The sequence below is a fragment of the Salmo salar genome, chromosome ssa10, assembly GCF_905237065.1.
Source record: "Salmo salar chromosome ssa10, Ssal_v3.1, whole genome shotgun sequence".
Taxonomy (NCBI): Eukaryota; Metazoa; Chordata; class Actinopteri; order Salmoniformes; family Salmonidae; genus Salmo; species Salmo salar.
Genome location: NC_059451.1, coordinates 67,340,980 through 67,358,209, shown reverse-complemented (window position 1 = coordinate 67,358,209; position 17,230 = coordinate 67,340,980). Strand labels below are relative to the sequence as shown.

Here is a 17,230-nt window from a genome sequence, read left to right as displayed (position 1 = left end):
AAAACCCTTTGCCCGTCTCTGAATTCGTGAAGCTAAACACAAAGATATATTGTGGGGCACCTGGCATATTGAGTTAATATTTTTGTCGCGTTGACATATTAGCGCAAATGACGGAGAGATGTGGTATGTGGAAGCATCTTTAGACGATGGAGATACAATACAAATTTCAACCGAGGAAGTAGTGATCAACCAACCTCCTGACTGAGCTGGTCCTCCAGGGTCATCTTGCTGCACTGCAGGCCAGTCACCAAGTCCTCCAGACGGTTCCTGACCTGAGGGTTGAAGAGTGATGCAACATGTGGACAAGAGTTGTGGCTCCTCATCCAAATAGGATAGGATCAACTTAATTCTCCCAGAGGAAGAATCAATCCCGAAAAGATACAAGAGGGGAGAAAAATAAATAAATAATACTCTTCAATCCAAAGCATGTAACACCATGCAGCTCTAGATAGAAACAAAAAAATAGGTCCCAAACCACACACCAAGATGATATACCGGTATAGGGGGAAAGAAAGAGATCAAAAGACCTCCGACTAGCAAAGAAACCACCACCAATCAAAAACAACACAACCAGAAGAAAACTCAAAGACATTTATAAAAAACAACTCATTCAAGCAATGTCTTTGAATTTCTGGTGTAGAAATATTGTGCCCAAAAGGCCGATCAAATCTAAAAGCATTGGCTAAAGTGTAGGGAGTCTTGATCATTAATTTATTTTTTCTTTTGAGGGGATCTTTCTTTAGAGAAGAAAATCAAACGCAAAGAAACGTATACAGCTACGATGTCTGAAATACCAACCCCTCCTCCTGCTGCAGAGTCAGATGGCTGTGAAGAGATTGAATACCTTTAAAGTCAATATTAATTTAATTACAACTCATTTACCCTTATATCTCCTGTAAAAAAAGTAACTCGTCTACTGGAAATTATAATTTCATGACATAGCATTTGTAAGACCACAAAAAGACAGCCAGGGCTTATAAATATTAAAAATCAGCACTAAAGTATAGTTCTGCAAAGTTACTCAATGTTTATTTACCTTACTTACCTTAATACTTTCAAGATAAGTAAACAATATGAATACATCAATTCTCTGAAATATCCCTTTAACATGGCACCTTATATCTAAACATGGTGCTTTTTCCCAGCCCTGTGCATAGGAACCAAAGACAAAATGGAAAACTGACTGGGGGATGAAAATGTTTGGATGCAGACTGACTAGACTCACCATGGCAGAGTCTTGGACTCCTTTCTGCAGTGCCTCGATCTTGTTGGTCTGCTGCTTTGCTGCTGCCTCCAGCCTGGCATTCTCAATCTCCAATCTGCAGTCACACAACATTACCGTAATTTCCGGACTATTAAGCGCACCTGAATATAAGCCGCACCCACTGAATTTAAAAATAAATAATATTTTGAACATAAATAAGCCGCACATGCCTACCGGTACATTGAAACAAATGAACTTTACACAGGCTTTAACGAAACACGGCTTGTAACAAAAAATTAAAAATTAGCAGTAAGCTTTAGTTGTCTTTTTGCACTGAGTCAAATCCTCACGCTGCTGTTTCCAACGTCATATCATCGACTCATTAAGACCAAGCTCCCGTGCAGCAGCTCTATTTCCTTTTCCAACAGCCAGATCAATCGCCTTCAACTTGAAAGCTGCATCATATGCATTTCTCCGTGTCTTTGCCATGATGAGGGTGACAAAATGACTACCATAATCAGAATGATGGGAAGTTTGAGTGCGCTCGATTTAATCTAAACAGTAAACAAAAAAGTTGTTTGACCTTAACCCGTTTGGCAATTTCATTGGTCTAATGAAAGCTTCATGCCGCCAAAAAAACTGAGCACGTCACAGAATGTGTTTTTTGGAAAAAAATAAAAATAGAAAGCGGGAAAAATCCATATATTAGCCGCGTCATTGTTTAAGCCGCGATGTTCAAAGCCTGGGAAAAAAGTTGCAGGTTATAGTCCGGAATTTACGGTAATACTACAGTCACAAAGTTCACATTCCAATAGTATGTAGTCATATTCAGAAACAGTTTTAATACAGTTTGTTTCCCCCAAAAAATGACAGATTCAATTTCATACAACCCTAAATTGGTGACTGAGTTTTGTGTGCGTGCGTTCACGCTTTTATCTGTGTGTGAGAGTACAGTCGTGGCCAAAAGTTGAGAATGACACAAATATTAATTTCCATAAAGTTTGCTGCTTCAGTGTCTTTAGATATTTTTGTCAGATGTTACTATGGAATACTGAAGTATAATTACAAGCATTTCATGTGTCAAAGGATTTTATTGACAATTACATGAAGTTGATGCAAAGAGTCAATATTTGACCCTTCTTTTTCAAGTGTTGACCCTTCTTTTTCAAGACCTCTGCAATTCGCCCTGGCATGCTGTCAACTTCTGGGCCACATCCTGACTGATGGCAGCCATTCTTGCATAATCAAAGCTTGGAGTTTGTCAGAATTTGTGGGTTTTTGTTTGTCCACCTGCCTCTTGAGGATTGACCACAAGTTCTCAATGGGATTAAGGTCTGGGGAGTTTCCTGGAAATGGACCAAAATGTCGATGTTTTGTTCCCCGAGCCACTTAGTTATCACTATTGCCTTATAGCAAGGTGCTCCATTATGCTGGAAATGGCATTGTTCATCACCAAACTGTTCCTGGATGGTTGGGAGAAGTTGCTCTCGGCGGATGTGTTGGTACCGTTCTTTATTCATGGCTGTGTTCAACTCCACACATGAATGGTCTCGGGATGCTTTACTGATGGCACGACACAGGACTGATGGTAGCGCTCACCTTGTCTTCTCCGGACAAGCTTTTTTCCGGATGCCCCAAACAATCGGAAAAGGGATTCATCAGAGAAAATGACTGTACCCCAGTCCTCAGCAGTCCAATCCCTGTACCTTTTACAGAATATCAGTCTGTCCCTGATGTTTTTCCTGGAGAGAAGTGGCTTCATTGCTGCCCTTCTTGACACCAGGCCATCCTCCAAAAGTCTTCGCTTCACTGTGCGTGCAGATGCACTCACACCTGCCTGCTGCCATTCCCGAGCAAGCTCTGTACTGGTGGTGCCCCGATCCCGCAGCTGAATCAACTTTAGGAGACGGTCCTGGCGCTTGCTGGACTTTCTTGGGCGCCATGAAGCCTTCTTCACAACAATTGAACCACGCTCCTTGAAGTTCTTGATGATCTGATAAATGGTTGATTTAGGTGCAATCTTACTGGCAGCAATATCCTTGCCTGTGAAGCCCTTTTTGTGCAAAGCAATGATGACGAAATGTGTTTCCTTGCAGGTAACCATGGTTGACAGAGGAAGAACAATGATTCCAAGCACCACCCTCCTTTTGAAGCTTCCAGTCTGTTATTCGAACTCAATCAGCATGACAGAGTGATCTCCAGCCTTGTCCTCATCAACACTCACACCTGTGTTAATGAGAGAATCACTGACATGTCAGCTGGTCCTTTTCTGGCAGGGCTGAAATGCAGTGGAAATGTTTTTAGGGGATTCAGTTCATTTGCATGGCAAAGAGGGACATTGCAAATCATCTGATCATTCTTCATAACATTCTGGAGTATATGCAAATTGCCATCATACAAATTGAGGCAGCAGATTTTGTGAAAATTAATATTTGTGTCATTCTCAAAACTTTTGGCCACGACTGTACTTTTGTGTTTGCTTGTGTGTGTAAGTACATGCGTGCCTGTGTTCCTGCATGCTGTTGTGTGTGTGTGCGTGCATGCACGTGTGTACCTCTGCACTGCCTCCTCCAGCTGTTTAATGGTGGTGTCTGAGCCTGCAAAGGCAGACAGCACCTCCTGCAGTTTCTGAGAGGCGGCGACCACCTCTCGCTCCTTCTCATCCAGACTGCTCTTCAGAGCTTTGATGCGCCGCTCCGCCTGAACGTACTGGTCCTCGCTCTCCTCCAGCTGTAAAGTAGCAAGTTCACAGAGTTAACGTGATTCCCTATTCTACTTGACAGACAATGACATTTGTTCTGCACAATATATTTCCATGTGAACATTCAGATATAATAGCATGATTCCCGATTCTATCTGTCATATCTATTCTATACAATACTTTTCTAATCGGAACATTCTGTAATGTCGCACCCTCCTGAACAGGCCCGAGGTCAAGCGGTCATACGGCCATCTTTCAGAAGGTCACTAGCATCACTGTGAACATCTGTTAACCTATACATTGAACCATAGTTCTTACCATAACCCTAACCCGGTCAGTAGCCAGCCGTACACCAAAAAATCCAACTTCACTAGTGAGCTGTCTAATCTAAGACAGGTTAAGCGGCTTGATTGATGCCACAGTACCCACCACCAGCCAGTCTACATTGGAGAGACTGTAGATACCATAAATTGCCACAGGGAGGCACTGTCTTACTCCTACCAATATGGCTCCTTTAGAAATATAATTACTAGAATTGAACTTGAATGGTATGTCCGTTCTAGTAAGTCTGGTTCTACAATGCTTCCAACCTTCTCCGGGGTGACGTTTCCCCAGATCTAGGATCATATTCCTGTCACCTGAACATAACCTGAACCATTTGTATCCACCCACCTTCCCCTTAAGGCGGTCCATGTCCTTGAGCAGTCGCGCCTTCTCCTCCTCCAGGTCATTGCGGTAGCGTGTGTTCACCTCCAGGGAAGCCTCGCTCATCGACAGCTTCTTCAGTGAGTCGGCGAGTTCTTGCTGCAGCTGCCTCAAACCGGTCTGTGGGCCATGAAAAAGTAAGAGCGAAAAAACGTTGTTTTTTTTTGTTAGAGACTGAACTTTTCCAGGCTGGTAGAGAGAGAGAGCGCGGGGGTGATTAAGACAAGTTAATCCGCTTATGTAGTAGAAAAAGGGAGGATGGCAAGCGCTACAAAACTACACTAGTAGATCATGAGAAGCGTAGGTTGAAGGTGCTCTTTGACTTACAGCTATTAGTGGCTAAAGTTAGCTTCTGTTTGTAGCAGATGTTATAGAGGTGACTTGATTACTTAATCTACATGTCTGAGGCATGTTTGTTCTACATGAAATAGTTATATCTGTACATTCCACAGTGTAGTGCCCTGCTGAATGCTATTCTGTTCTCTATCCTGTTCCCTGTTCAAATTCTTTCAAGCTGCATCTTTCCTCCCTTTCTTGAAGTAGTCACTGATTAGAAATGACTGAACAGGTGAAAACCATGCGTTTGGAGGCCTTGCATTCACCAATCTAATATCTAATCAGTGATTACTTCAATGAAGGAAGGATGCATTTTTTAGGGCTCTACATCAGTGTCTTTCTGTGATTCCTTGAATCCCATCTCCTTGCCTCCTTCTCAACCGTATTGTAGGAGGAATGTCTGAGGTCCCTCCCCTTATTCTTCTCCAATACCTTTTTGATGTGAGGAGAGAGAATGTGAGGAACCCAGGAAAGATGAAGTGAGAAAGAGCCTTTGTTCTACATGAAATATTTAAAACGTTCCACAACGTTGTGCCTTGCTGAATGCACCCCACCCCTATATCACACCTCTCTGTCGTTCTTCTCCTCCTCCAGCTTGTAGACCTGGTCGCGGAGGTCGGCAGCCTTGGTGGCCAACTCCTTGCTCCTCTCCTCTACCAGCTGCACACGCTCCTCCCCGTCGGAGCGCAGCTTAGCCAGCAGGTCGCCAAAGCGCTCCTGGGCGTCCGTCACTGCCTTTTCCTTCGCCATCCCTTTGAATTTAATAAACTGCATTACTCCCATGGCACTCATCGTAAGATTAGGGGTGTTTACACTGGTGCCCTGGCTAAATTCCCAACCCGGCTTCATTTTTATCATGGCCACCTAATCATCCCCCTCATTCCTAATTGGCATATACCTCTCCTCACCTCTCCACCATGCTAGCTGTGTGGTGAGTGTTCTGGCACTAATGGTTGCCATGCATCACCCAAGTGGGTGCCACATATTGGTGGATGAGGCGAGTTAATCCCTTGCTATGCCAATAATTTTAAGCACCTAGGTGGAAAAGTGCTAAATCCATTTAATTATTATTGTAAATTCCCAAATGGGAACATGGATGAAGACTAATTTCAGAAATCTTTGCAAATTTATTGAAAATGAAATACAGAAATATCTAATTTACAAAAGTATTCTCACCCGAGTCAACACTTTGTAGAAGCACCTTTGGCAGCAATTACATCTGAGAGTCTTTCTGGGTAAGTCTCAGAGTTTTCCAAACCTGGATTGTGTAAAATTGCCCATTATTCTTTTCAAAATGTATTATTGCTAGACAACTATTTCCAGGTCTTGCCATAGATTTTTCAAGTAGATTTAAGTCAAAACTAACTCGGCTACTCAGGAACATTCACTGTCTTCTTGGTAAGCAACTCCAGCTTAGATTTTGCCTTGTGCTTTAGGTTATCTTTGGAATATTTGTATTCTGTACAGACTTCCTTCTTTTCACTCTGTCAATTAGGTTGGTATTGTGGAGTAACTACAATGTTGTCGATCCATCCTCAGTTCTCTCCTCTAACTGTTTTAAAGTCAATCCATGAGCGGTTTCCTTCCTCTCTGGCAACGGAGTTAGGAAGGACGCCTGTATCTTTGTATTGACTGGGTGTATTGATACACCATCCAAAGTGTAATTAACTTCACCATGCTCAAAGGGATAGCCAATGTCTGCTTTTTTATATTTACCCATCTAACACTAGGTGCCCTTTGTGAGGCATTACAAATCCTCCCTGGTCTTTGTGGTTGAATCTGTGTTTGAAATTCACTGCTCGACTGAGGGACCTTGTAGATAATTGTATGTGTGGGGTAGAGATGAGGTAGTCGTTAAAAAACAATGCTAAAATCCATGCAACTTATTATGCGACTTGTTAAGCACATTTTAACTCCTGGACTTATTTAGGCTTGCCATAAAAAAAGAGGTTGAATACTTATTGACTCACGGCATTTCAGTTTTCATTTGTAAACATTTTGAAGAACACAATTCCACTTTGACATTACAGGTATTGTGTGTAGGCCAGTGACACAAAATCTAAATTTAATTAATTTTAAATTCAGGCTGTAACAACAAAATGTGTAAAAGTCAAGGGGTGTGAATACTTTCTCAAGGGACTTAGTGTCAGAAAACCTAGCACTGATGGCTGATGAAACAAGTACAATACATGACGTAGCCAATAGATTCAATAGAATAAACTTCAAGCAAATCAATGAAATAGAATAAGCTAGATCAATGCATTAGAAAATCATCAGGGATCTCAGCTCATATAAAGTACCGTAAATTTCGGACTATAAGCCGCAACTTTTTTCCCACGCTTTGAACCCCGCGGCTTAAACAATGACGCAGCTAATATATGGATTTTTCCCGCTTTCTATTTTTTTTCTCCAAAAAAACACATTCTGTGACGTGCTCAGTTTTTTGGCGGCATGAAGCTTTCATTAGACCAATGAAATTGCCGAACGGGTTAAGGTCAAACAACTTTTTTGTTTACTGTTTAGATTAACTCGAGCGCTCTCAAACTTCCCATCATTCTGATTACGGTAGTCATTTTGTCACCCTCATCATGGCAAAGACACGGAGAAATGCATATGATGCAGCTTTCAAGTTGAAGGCGATTGATCTGGCTGTTGGAAAAGGAAATGGAGCTGCTGCACGGGAGCTTGGTCTTAATGAGTCGATGATATGACGTTGGAAACAGCAGCGTGAGGAATTGACTCAGTGCAAAAAGACAACTAAAGCTTACTGCTAATTTTACATTTTTTGTTACAAGCAGTGTTTCATTAAAGCCTATTTATTTTTGTTACAAGCCGTGTTTCGTTAAAGCCTGTGTAAAGTTCATTTGTTTCAATGTACCGGTAGGCACCTGCGGCTTATAGACATGTGCGGCTTATTTATGTTCAAAATAATATATTTTTTTTAATTCAGTGGGTGCGGCTTATATTCAGGTGCGCTTAATAGTCCGGAAATTACGGTAACCAGTACCAATGCAAAGTGCAGGTACATAATTATAGCACCACCTGGATAATATGCATTAAAATACAATATCAACACATTAAATATTAACACATTCTTCCCAGTCAGTGGTGTCGTTAGCTAAAGCTAGGGGTTGGCAGAATGATGTCTGGACCTCTGTCTCCTCCCATCACAAATCAAGACACAGGCTGAGGCAGGCAAGAGAGATCAGGGAGTTTTTCAATAATGGACTACTGGAATAATTATTGAAGTATATTCAAAATTGTTGGTCTTAAGCTAGGGGATGGTGATTTCAATTGCTTGCCACTCCTAAAAGACACGGTCCACCTTAGGATACAGCTAAAATACATTGGTTAAAAACTCTGCAATTGCATGCACCTTTGTTCTGGGCCCCCTCCAGCTGTTGCCTCAGCAGCATGGCCTCGCTCTGTGCCGCCGCCAGCCTCTCCTGCAGCGTCTCCTGCCGGGCGCACACTCTCCCAGCCTGCTCCCTCTCCGTCTGAAGAGCTGCCTCAAGCTCCTTCACCCGCCCCCCTATTTGGTCCTTGTCCCTCTGCAGCGTGGCGACCACATGCTCCATCTCGGCAAGCGACATTGTGATGCGGTGCACCTCATTTTCGAGGCTGTTTGCACGCGACTCTGCCTTAGCGAGTTTCTGCGACAGCCCGCCCACCGCCTCACGTTTGTTCGCCGCCTCGCCCATAAGCTTGTCCTGGGCACGCTGATGCCCCTCGCGCTCGCGATGAAGAGCCCTTTCGGCGTCAGCGCGTGCTGCCTGGCATCTCTCTGCCTCCTGAAGAGCGCCGATCAGCCGCGTCCTCGCTGACTCACCTTCGGCTTCCAGCTGCTCCCTCGCCTGGCGCTCGTGCTCCAGCCGTGTGGAAGCCACAGCCAGCTCGGCCTTGACGGTGGTCACCTGGCTGGTGTACTGGTAGACTGTCTGGGCCAGCGCCTCCTCGTTGAGTTTGAGGTCGCGCCGGGCGTCCTCTAGGCGCTCCCTCAACGCCTCGCTCTCCTCGGAGTGGCGGGACTCCTCCTGGCGACTGTGGGAGCAGGAGCGCTCCAGCTCAGCTCTCAGGGAGCTCAGCTCGTCCTGGAGCACAGAGCTCTGCTGCAGCAGCTCCCTCTCTCGGTCGGTGGCCTCCGTCAACTGGGACAGGGCCTGACAAGTGAGAACAGCAGCAGAGGTCACACAGCACACTCAACATCACTTTCAGTGGCGAACATGAATAAAGACAGCAGAATTCAGTTATGACATCATTGTTTTAGCACTATGCACTGAGTTTTTAAAACTAAAGCACATGATATGGTTCAATGTGCCAATAAAATCATCTCCATCTACTTTAGTTTCATTTAATTGCCGTCATCTTGAAGCTAAAATTGGGATCATGTAAACTCTGCTAATGACCAAAAAAAATAAAATAAAGTGCTCTCCGTTACAATGTACAATACTGAGAACTTAGCAAAATAGCATGGGGCCGCCATCTTTATGCACCTCTGCTATTAGAGCCGGACCGGAAGATTGTTTTGATCACGCAGACTGGGATATGTTCCGGGTTGCCACTGAGAATAACATTGACGTACACTACCATTCAAAAGTTTGGAATCACTTAGAAATGTCCTTGTTTTTGAAATAACATTAAAATAACATCAAATTGATTAGAAATAAAGTGTAGACATTGTTAATGTTGTAAATGACTATTGCATGTTACTGCAATACAGATAGATTGTGAACAATGCAGTTTCAGATTTACTTTAAGACAAAGTTTAATTCATTTCAGCCAGCAGACACCCCATTCTTGTTTATTTGTGTGCTTGTGTTTTATCAAACACTTCCACATACTTCTAATCCACTGCCAAAGATGGACACATTTTTAAGTTCTACCTACGAAGGTAATCTAAACTAAAGTGTTTTGTATTAACTTTCGTATTTTTGGTGGTTATCATGTAAATGTTCTGAAATAATGTTAATTTGAATATGTAGTTAAGGGCCCAGTGCAGTCAGAATAAATGTTTTGCTGTGTATTGTGTCATATAGTACAAAAACTGATAACACAAAAAAAGTGTAAAAAATATATATACTGCTCAAAAAAATAAAGGGAACACTTAAACAAAACAATGTAACTCCAAGTCAATCACACTTCTGTGAAATCAAACTGTCCACTTAGGAAGCAACACTGATTGACAAATGTCACATGCTGTTGTGCAAATGGAATAGACAACAGGTGGAAATTATAGGCAATTAGCAAGACACCCCCAATAAAGGAGTGGTTCCGCAGGTGGTGACCACAGACCACTTCTCAGTTCCTATGCTTCCTGGCTGATGTTTTGGTCACTTTTGAATGCTGGCGGTGCTTTCACTCTAGTGGTAGCATGAGACGGAGTCTACAACCCACACAAGTGGCTCAGGTAGTGCAGCTCATCCAGGATGGCACATCAATGCGAGCTGTGGCAAGAAGGTTTGCTGTGTCTGTCAGCGTAGTGTCCAGAGCATGGAGGCGCTACCAGGAGACAGGCCAGTACATCAGGAGACGTGGAGGAGGCCGTAGGAGGGCAACAACCCAGCAGCAGGACCGCTACCTCCGCCTTTGTGCAAGGAGGAGCAGGACGAGCACTGCCAGAGCCCTGCAAAATGACCTCCAGCAGGCCACAAATGTGCATGAGTCTGCTCAAACGGTCAGAAACAGACTCCATGAGGATGGTAATGAGGGCCCGACGTCCACAGGTGGGGGTTGTGCTTACAGCCCAACACCATGCAGGACGTTTGGCATTTGCCAGAGAACACCAAGATTGGCAAATTCGCTACTGGCGCCCTGTGCTCTTCACAGATGAAAGCCGGTTCACACTGAGCACATGTGACAGACGTGACAGAGTCTGGAGACGCCGTGGAGAACGTTCTGCTGCCTGCAACATCCTGCAACATCCTCCAGCATGACCGGTTTGGCGGTGGGTCAGTCATGGTGTGGGTTGGCATTTCTTTGGGGGGCCGCACAGCCCTCCATGTGCTCGCCAGAGGTAGCCTGACTGCCATTAGGTACCGAGATGAGATCCTCAGACCCCTTGTGAGACCATATGCTGGTGCGGTTGGCCCTGGGTTCCTCCTAATGCAAGACAATGCTAGACCTCATGTGGCTGGAGTGTGTCAGCAGTTCCTGCAAGAGGAAGGCATTGATGCTATGGACTGGCCCGCCCGTTCCCCAGACCTGAATCCAATTGAGCACATCTGGGACATCATGTCTCGCTCCATCCACCAACGCCACGTTGTACCACAGACTGTCCAGGAGTTGGCGGATGCTTTAGTCCAGGTCTGGGAGGAGATCCCTCAGAAGACCATCCGCCACCTCATCTGGAGCATGCCCAGGCGTTGTAGGGAGGCCACACACACTACTGAGCCTCATTTTGACTTGTTTTAAGGACATTACATAAAAGTTGGATCAGCCTCTAGTGTGGTTTTCCACTTTAATTTTGAGTGTGACTCCAAATCCAGACCTCCATGGGTTGATAAATTGGATTTCCATTGATTATTTTTGTGTGATTTTGTTGTCAGCACATTCAACTATGTAAAGAAAAAAGTATTTAATAAGATGATTTCATTCATTCAGATCTAGGATGTGTTATTTTAGTGATATATATCAGCGTTATTTCCTGATAGTTGCTGGTTGAAAATACAATCTACACAGGACCTTCTAATCAGCAGGTCTGCATGGGCGGCAGTTTCAGCTTTCAATGGTGACATCACCATGCAGTAAATTGGGCTCCTGGGTGACGCAGCGGTCTAAGGAACTGCATCTCAGTGCTAGAGGCATTACTACAGAACCTGGTTCGATTCCAGCCTGTATCACAACCGGCCGTGATTGGGAGTCCTATTGGGCGGCGCACAATTGGCCCTGCGTCGTCTGGGTTAGGGTTTGGCCGGGGTAAATAAGAATTTGTTCTTAAGTGACTTGGCTAGTTAAATAAAGGTTAAATAAAATAAATACAAATTGGTTAATAGACTAACACCAAAGAGATCCAAATAACAGCTCTTATTTTTCCCCCCCCCAGTCCGACCCTGGGTTTATAAGCGTGGATATTGACTCTGCCGCTCGAGCATGCTTTTGGGGCACAGTCGATAGCGCGCTGGACTTCGGGCTAGAAGGTCGAGGGTTCGAGGCCTGCTCCCTGCCAGTTTCATGACAGTATGTTACCTCGTTGCTCTTACTGACGGTCCTCCTGTTCTCCTCCTCGATCTCCTGCTGCTTGCGGAGGTGATTGTTGAGGAGGGTCTCAGACAAAGCTCGGGCACCTCGCTCCTGGGTCAGCAGCCTCTGGGTCTCGCTGCGGTCCTCCTCCGACTAGGGGATGACAAACACACAGGCTACATTCATACTCATTCACGTCATAAATGCTGTGTGCTCAATAACAGACTATTAAAGAGAAGATATGGAGAAAGGTGTATTGATGTGGTTCTGAGTGATTGTTTAGAACACTCTTACGACACCTGTGGTATGTGTGTGGCAATGGCGGAATAACATTAAAAACTTGTTAACTATGATTGATGGTGACGGTCATCTTTGCTCGCTGTAACCAACAACGTAATACATGGTAACAGGAGTGGAAATCGTGTTTTTTCTGTGAATGTTGGAGTTTATGGAAGTACAATGGATGTTATCAAGCCACCAGAGGCATGATAATGGGAATATGGACACAAATGGGAAAACATTTCGGCGGAGGTTTTTGCTGTATATGTCTGCCATCGGAGTTACAAATGAGAGGGCCCAAAAGCAATCAATATATTCAATACCTTAACATTTGCAAATGACGAGGATAAAGACGAGTTCGCGTTGGTACTGGATCAGTTTGATGCATATTGTTCACCTAAGAACACCACATTTGAACGTTACGTGTTTTGCTGTCATATGGTGAAAAGTTTGACATCTTTCTTACAGATTTGAAATTAAAAGCACAGACGTGTAATTGTATTATTTTAGAATAAGGCTGCAATGTAACAAAATCTGGAAAAGGTGAAGGGGTCTGAATTCTTTACGAATGCACTGTATCCATATTCCAAATAATTTGAAACCCACAGATTAGGGCATAATGAATTCATTTAAATTGACTGCTTTCCTTATATGAACTGTAACTTAGTAAAATCTTTGAAAATGTTGCATGTTGCATTTATATTTGTGTCCAATGTAGTTCGCTAGATAAGCTATCTGTGCTACTTATGCGCAAACACTTGACTGGCGCCCCCCCCCCCCCAAAAAATAACACTTCATGTCTAGGCCTATTATGTTAGTGGGCTTATTTAGCTAGTTTTCCAAAATATGCAATCTGCAAAACAGTTGGTGCAGCTCTATCATTCAGGCCATGTGCTTGCATTCATGATGATATAAGATTGTTAGCTAGCTAGCTAAATTAGAATGTGTGTGACTTAAACCAGTGGCAAGCATTTGCCTGCATCAACATTTTCAGTCATCAGCTCATGCCATTTGCAGTTGAAATACATAGCCAACTAATTTTGTATTGAATAACAGTGTCATGTACATCTAGTTTAATTAAGAAAATATTGTCATAATGAACAGCTAGCGTTTGCTCTCTTTTACTATAGCGGGACCACAAGCAATCGATATATTCAATACCTTCACGTTTGAAAATGAGGATAAAGATGAGCTCGCGGAGGTACTGGATCAGTTTGATGCACATTGTTCACCTAAGAAGAACAATACATATGAACGTTGTCGTATACAACAGCAAGGTGAAAAGTTTGACATCTTCCTTACAGATATTAAATTAAAAGCACAGATGAGTAATTTTGTAGACCTAAGCTCATCTATGTTTCGAGATCAGATTGCGTTTGATATAAATTACTTCAGAGTTGGAGAAAGATTGCTGCGGGAAAGTAAGTTACATTTGGACAGTGCAGTGAAAATATGTCAGGCAAATGAGCTGGCACAAATACATATTAAAACTTTTAACTCCACACCAGCAAACACTGCTATGGAGGTAGAAAGCGAAGCAGTGGATTTTGTAGACAAGGACACAAGGGGCACAATGAGCAAAGGAGCCACAAGCAATATGATTGTAATAGGTGTGGCACCAGGCCAAGAAGTGCCCTGCCATTGGAAAATTTTGCAACAAGTGCAAGGGGAAGTCATTTTGGAAAAATGTGTTTTGCAAAGGACAAGTATGGGAGACAAAATGTTCATACCATTGAAATGGAGGAGAATAAACAAAGTGATTTGTTTGTGGGTACTGTGGATTGCATGGAGGATGTGCAAGAACCATCACAGGTCCATACTGTAGCTAGTGACCACTTGGTTGTACCACTCGTGGTCAATGGTACAATTTTGACCTTAAAGCTGGATGCAGGGGCTAAAGCCAACCTGATCAATGAGGGATTTTCATGAGCTAAAGCACAAACCAGCCATCATGCAAAAGACTGTCTCTCTCAAAGTGAACAATGTCCAAGCAATTGAAACTAAAGGTTAGTGTCAGCTAACTGTAAAGAGGAAAAACAAGAAGCCACACACGTATGTTTGTGATTGTACCAGAGGGGCATGATTCTCTTTTGGGGGATAAAGCATGTGGGTCGTTGGGACTGGTTAAGCGAGTACACACCATTAATGACTGACTGGCTTGCTGCACAGTGTTCAACAGGTGACAAAAAATCAAAATGGTGAGGAGATTGCACAAATATATTCTGATGTGTTCACAGGATTTGGAGCAATGCCTCTCATTTACACAGAGAAAGCCAAGCCAGTGATTCATGCACCACGCAGAGTTCCAGTGCCACTACGGAAGGATTTAAAGATGGAAATCGGAAGAATAGTGAAACTCAATGTGCTCGTGAAAACAGAGGAGCCAACAGACGGGGTCAATTCCATGCTGTGTGTTCGGAAAAGGAACGGAGATCTGAGAGTCTGTATGGACCACAAGGACCTTAATAAATGTACCAAAAATAAGCATTTTCAGATTCCTAAGAGAGAGGACATAGTGTGTGAAATGGCTGTTGCACACCATTTCTGAAAATTGGATGCTTCAAATTAGAGGTTGAGCGATTAATCAGAATGGCCGATTAATTGGGGCCAATTTCAAGTTTTCATAATCGGTAATCGGCATTTTTGGACACCGATTATGGCCGATTACATTGCACTCCACGAGGAGACTTAGTGGCAGGCTGACTACCTGTTACCTTGGCTCCTAGCTGCACTCGTGTAAGGTGCTAGCTAGCACTAAATGTATGTTATAAAAAAACAACCTTAACATAATCACTAGTTAAACTAGTAATATCATCAACCATGTGTGGTTATCTAGCTTGTCCTGCTTTGCATATAATCAATGCGGTGCCTGTTAATTTATCATCGAATCACAGCCTACTTCACGAAACGGGTGAGGATTTAACAAGTACATTCGCGAAAAAAGCACTGTCGTTGCACCAACCATAAACATCAATGCCTTTCCTAAAATCAATACACAAGTATATTTTTTAAAACCTGCATATTTAGTTAATACTGCCAGCTAACATGAATTTCTTTTAACTAGGGAAATTGTGTCACTTCTGATGCGTTTTGTGCAAGCACAGTCAGGGTATATGCAGCAGTTCGGGCTGCCTGGCTCGTTGCGGACTGTGTGGAGACCATTTCTTCCTAACAAAGACCATAAATTAATTTGCCAGAATTGTACATAATTATGACATAACATTGAAGGTTGTGCAATGTAACAGCAATATTTAGACTTAGGGATGTCACCCGTTAGATAAAATACGGAACGTTCCGTATTTCACTGAAAGAATACATGTTTTGTTTTCGAAATGATAGTTTCCGGATTTGACCATATTAATGACCTAAGGCTCGTATTTCTGTGTGTTATTATATTATAATTAAGTCTATGATTTGATAGAGCAGTCTGAGCGGTGGTAGGCAGCAGCAGGCTCATAAGCATTCATTCAAACAGCACTTTCCTGCATTTGCCAGCAGCTCTTCGCTGTGCTTCAAGCATTGCACTGTTTATGACTTCAAGCCAATCAACTCCCGAGATTAGGCTGGCAATACTATTAGAACATCCAATAGTCAAAGGTATATGAAATAGTCCTATAATAACTACAACCTAAAACTTCTTACCTGGGAATATTGAAGACGCATGTTAAAAGGAACCACACCTGCTTTCACATGTTCTGAGCAAGGAACTTAAACGTTAGCTTTTTTACATGGTAAATATTGCACTTTTACTTTCTTCTCCAACACTGTGTTTTTGCATTATTTAAACCAAACATGAACATGTTTCATTATTTATTTAAGACTAAATTGATTTTGATGGATTAAGTTAAAATAAGTGTTCATTCAGTATTGCTGTAATTCTCATTATTACAAATATATGTATATAAAAAAATTATAATAATAAAAAAAAATCTGCTGATTAATCGGTATCGGCTTTTTTGGGTCCTCCAATAAAATCGGTATCGGGCGTTGAAAAACCGTAATCGGTCGACCTCTAATACCAATGCAAGAATGCTGTTCATTGATCATAGCTCAGCATTCAACACCATAGTACCCTCCAAGCTCATCATTAAGCTTGAGGCCATGGAGCTCAAGCCCACCATGTGCAATTGGGTCCTGGACTTCCTGATGGGCCGCCCCCAGGTGGTGAAGGTAGGAAACAACATCTCCACTTCGCTGATCCTCAACACTTGGGCTCAACAAGGGTGCATGCTCTGCCCCTCCTGTACTCCCTGTTCACCCATGACTGTGTGGCCATGCACGCCTCCAACTCAAATCATCAAGTTTGCAGACGAAACAACAGTAGTATGCTTGATTAACAAACAACGACCAGACAGCCTACAGGGAGGAGGTGAGGGCACATGGTGTGTGGTGTCAGGAAAACAACCTCACACTCAACGGCAACAAAACAAAAAGGAGATGATCGTGGACTTCAGGAAACAGCAGAGGGAGCACCCCCCTATCCACAACGACGGGACAGTAGTGGAGAAGGTGGAAAGTTTTAAGTTCCTCGGCGTACACATCACGGACAAACTGAAATCGTCCACCTACACAGACAGTGTGGTGAAGAAGGCGCAACAGCACCTCTTCAACTTCTGGAGGCTGAGGAAATTTGGCCTGTCACCTAAAACATTCAAACCTTTACAGACGCATGCACAATTAAGAACCTCCTGTCAGGCTGTATCACCGCCTGGTATGGCAACTGCACCGCACACAACCGCAAGGGTCTCCAGAGGGTGGTGTGGTCTGCACAATGCATCACCGGGGGCAAACTACCTGCCCTCCAGGACACCTCCAGCACCCAATGT

General features: G+C 43.3%; 1 protein-coding gene across 17 annotated transcripts in view; it reads right to left on the bottom strand.

Annotated features, from left to right (window-relative positions):
* The window catches only part of ankrd26 (ankyrin repeat domain containing 26), a 162,850-nt gene that overhangs the window by 54,313 nt on the left and 91,307 nt on the right, over positions 1–17,230 (bottom strand). For 15 of the 17 annotated variants that reach the window (XM_045688039.1, XM_045688036.1, XM_045688038.1 and 12 more), the window contains 8 exons: positions 12,132–12,278; positions 8,323–9,106; positions 5,514–5,698; positions 4,578–4,730; positions 3,759–3,934; positions 1,226–1,319; positions 799–825; positions 195–272 (listed from right to left, as the gene is read on the bottom strand). In XM_045688039.1, the coding sequence (XP_045543995.1) occupies positions 195–272; positions 799–825; positions 1,226–1,319; positions 3,759–3,934; positions 4,578–4,730; positions 5,514–5,698; positions 8,323–9,106; positions 12,132–12,278 (1,644 nt within the window). The remainder of the gene's footprint in view (positions 1–194; positions 273–798; positions 826–1,225; positions 1,320–3,758; positions 3,935–4,577; positions 4,731–5,513; positions 5,699–8,322; positions 9,107–12,131; positions 12,279–17,230) is intronic. The other 2 variants (XM_045688040.1, XM_045688032.1) reach the window with 2 other exon arrangements.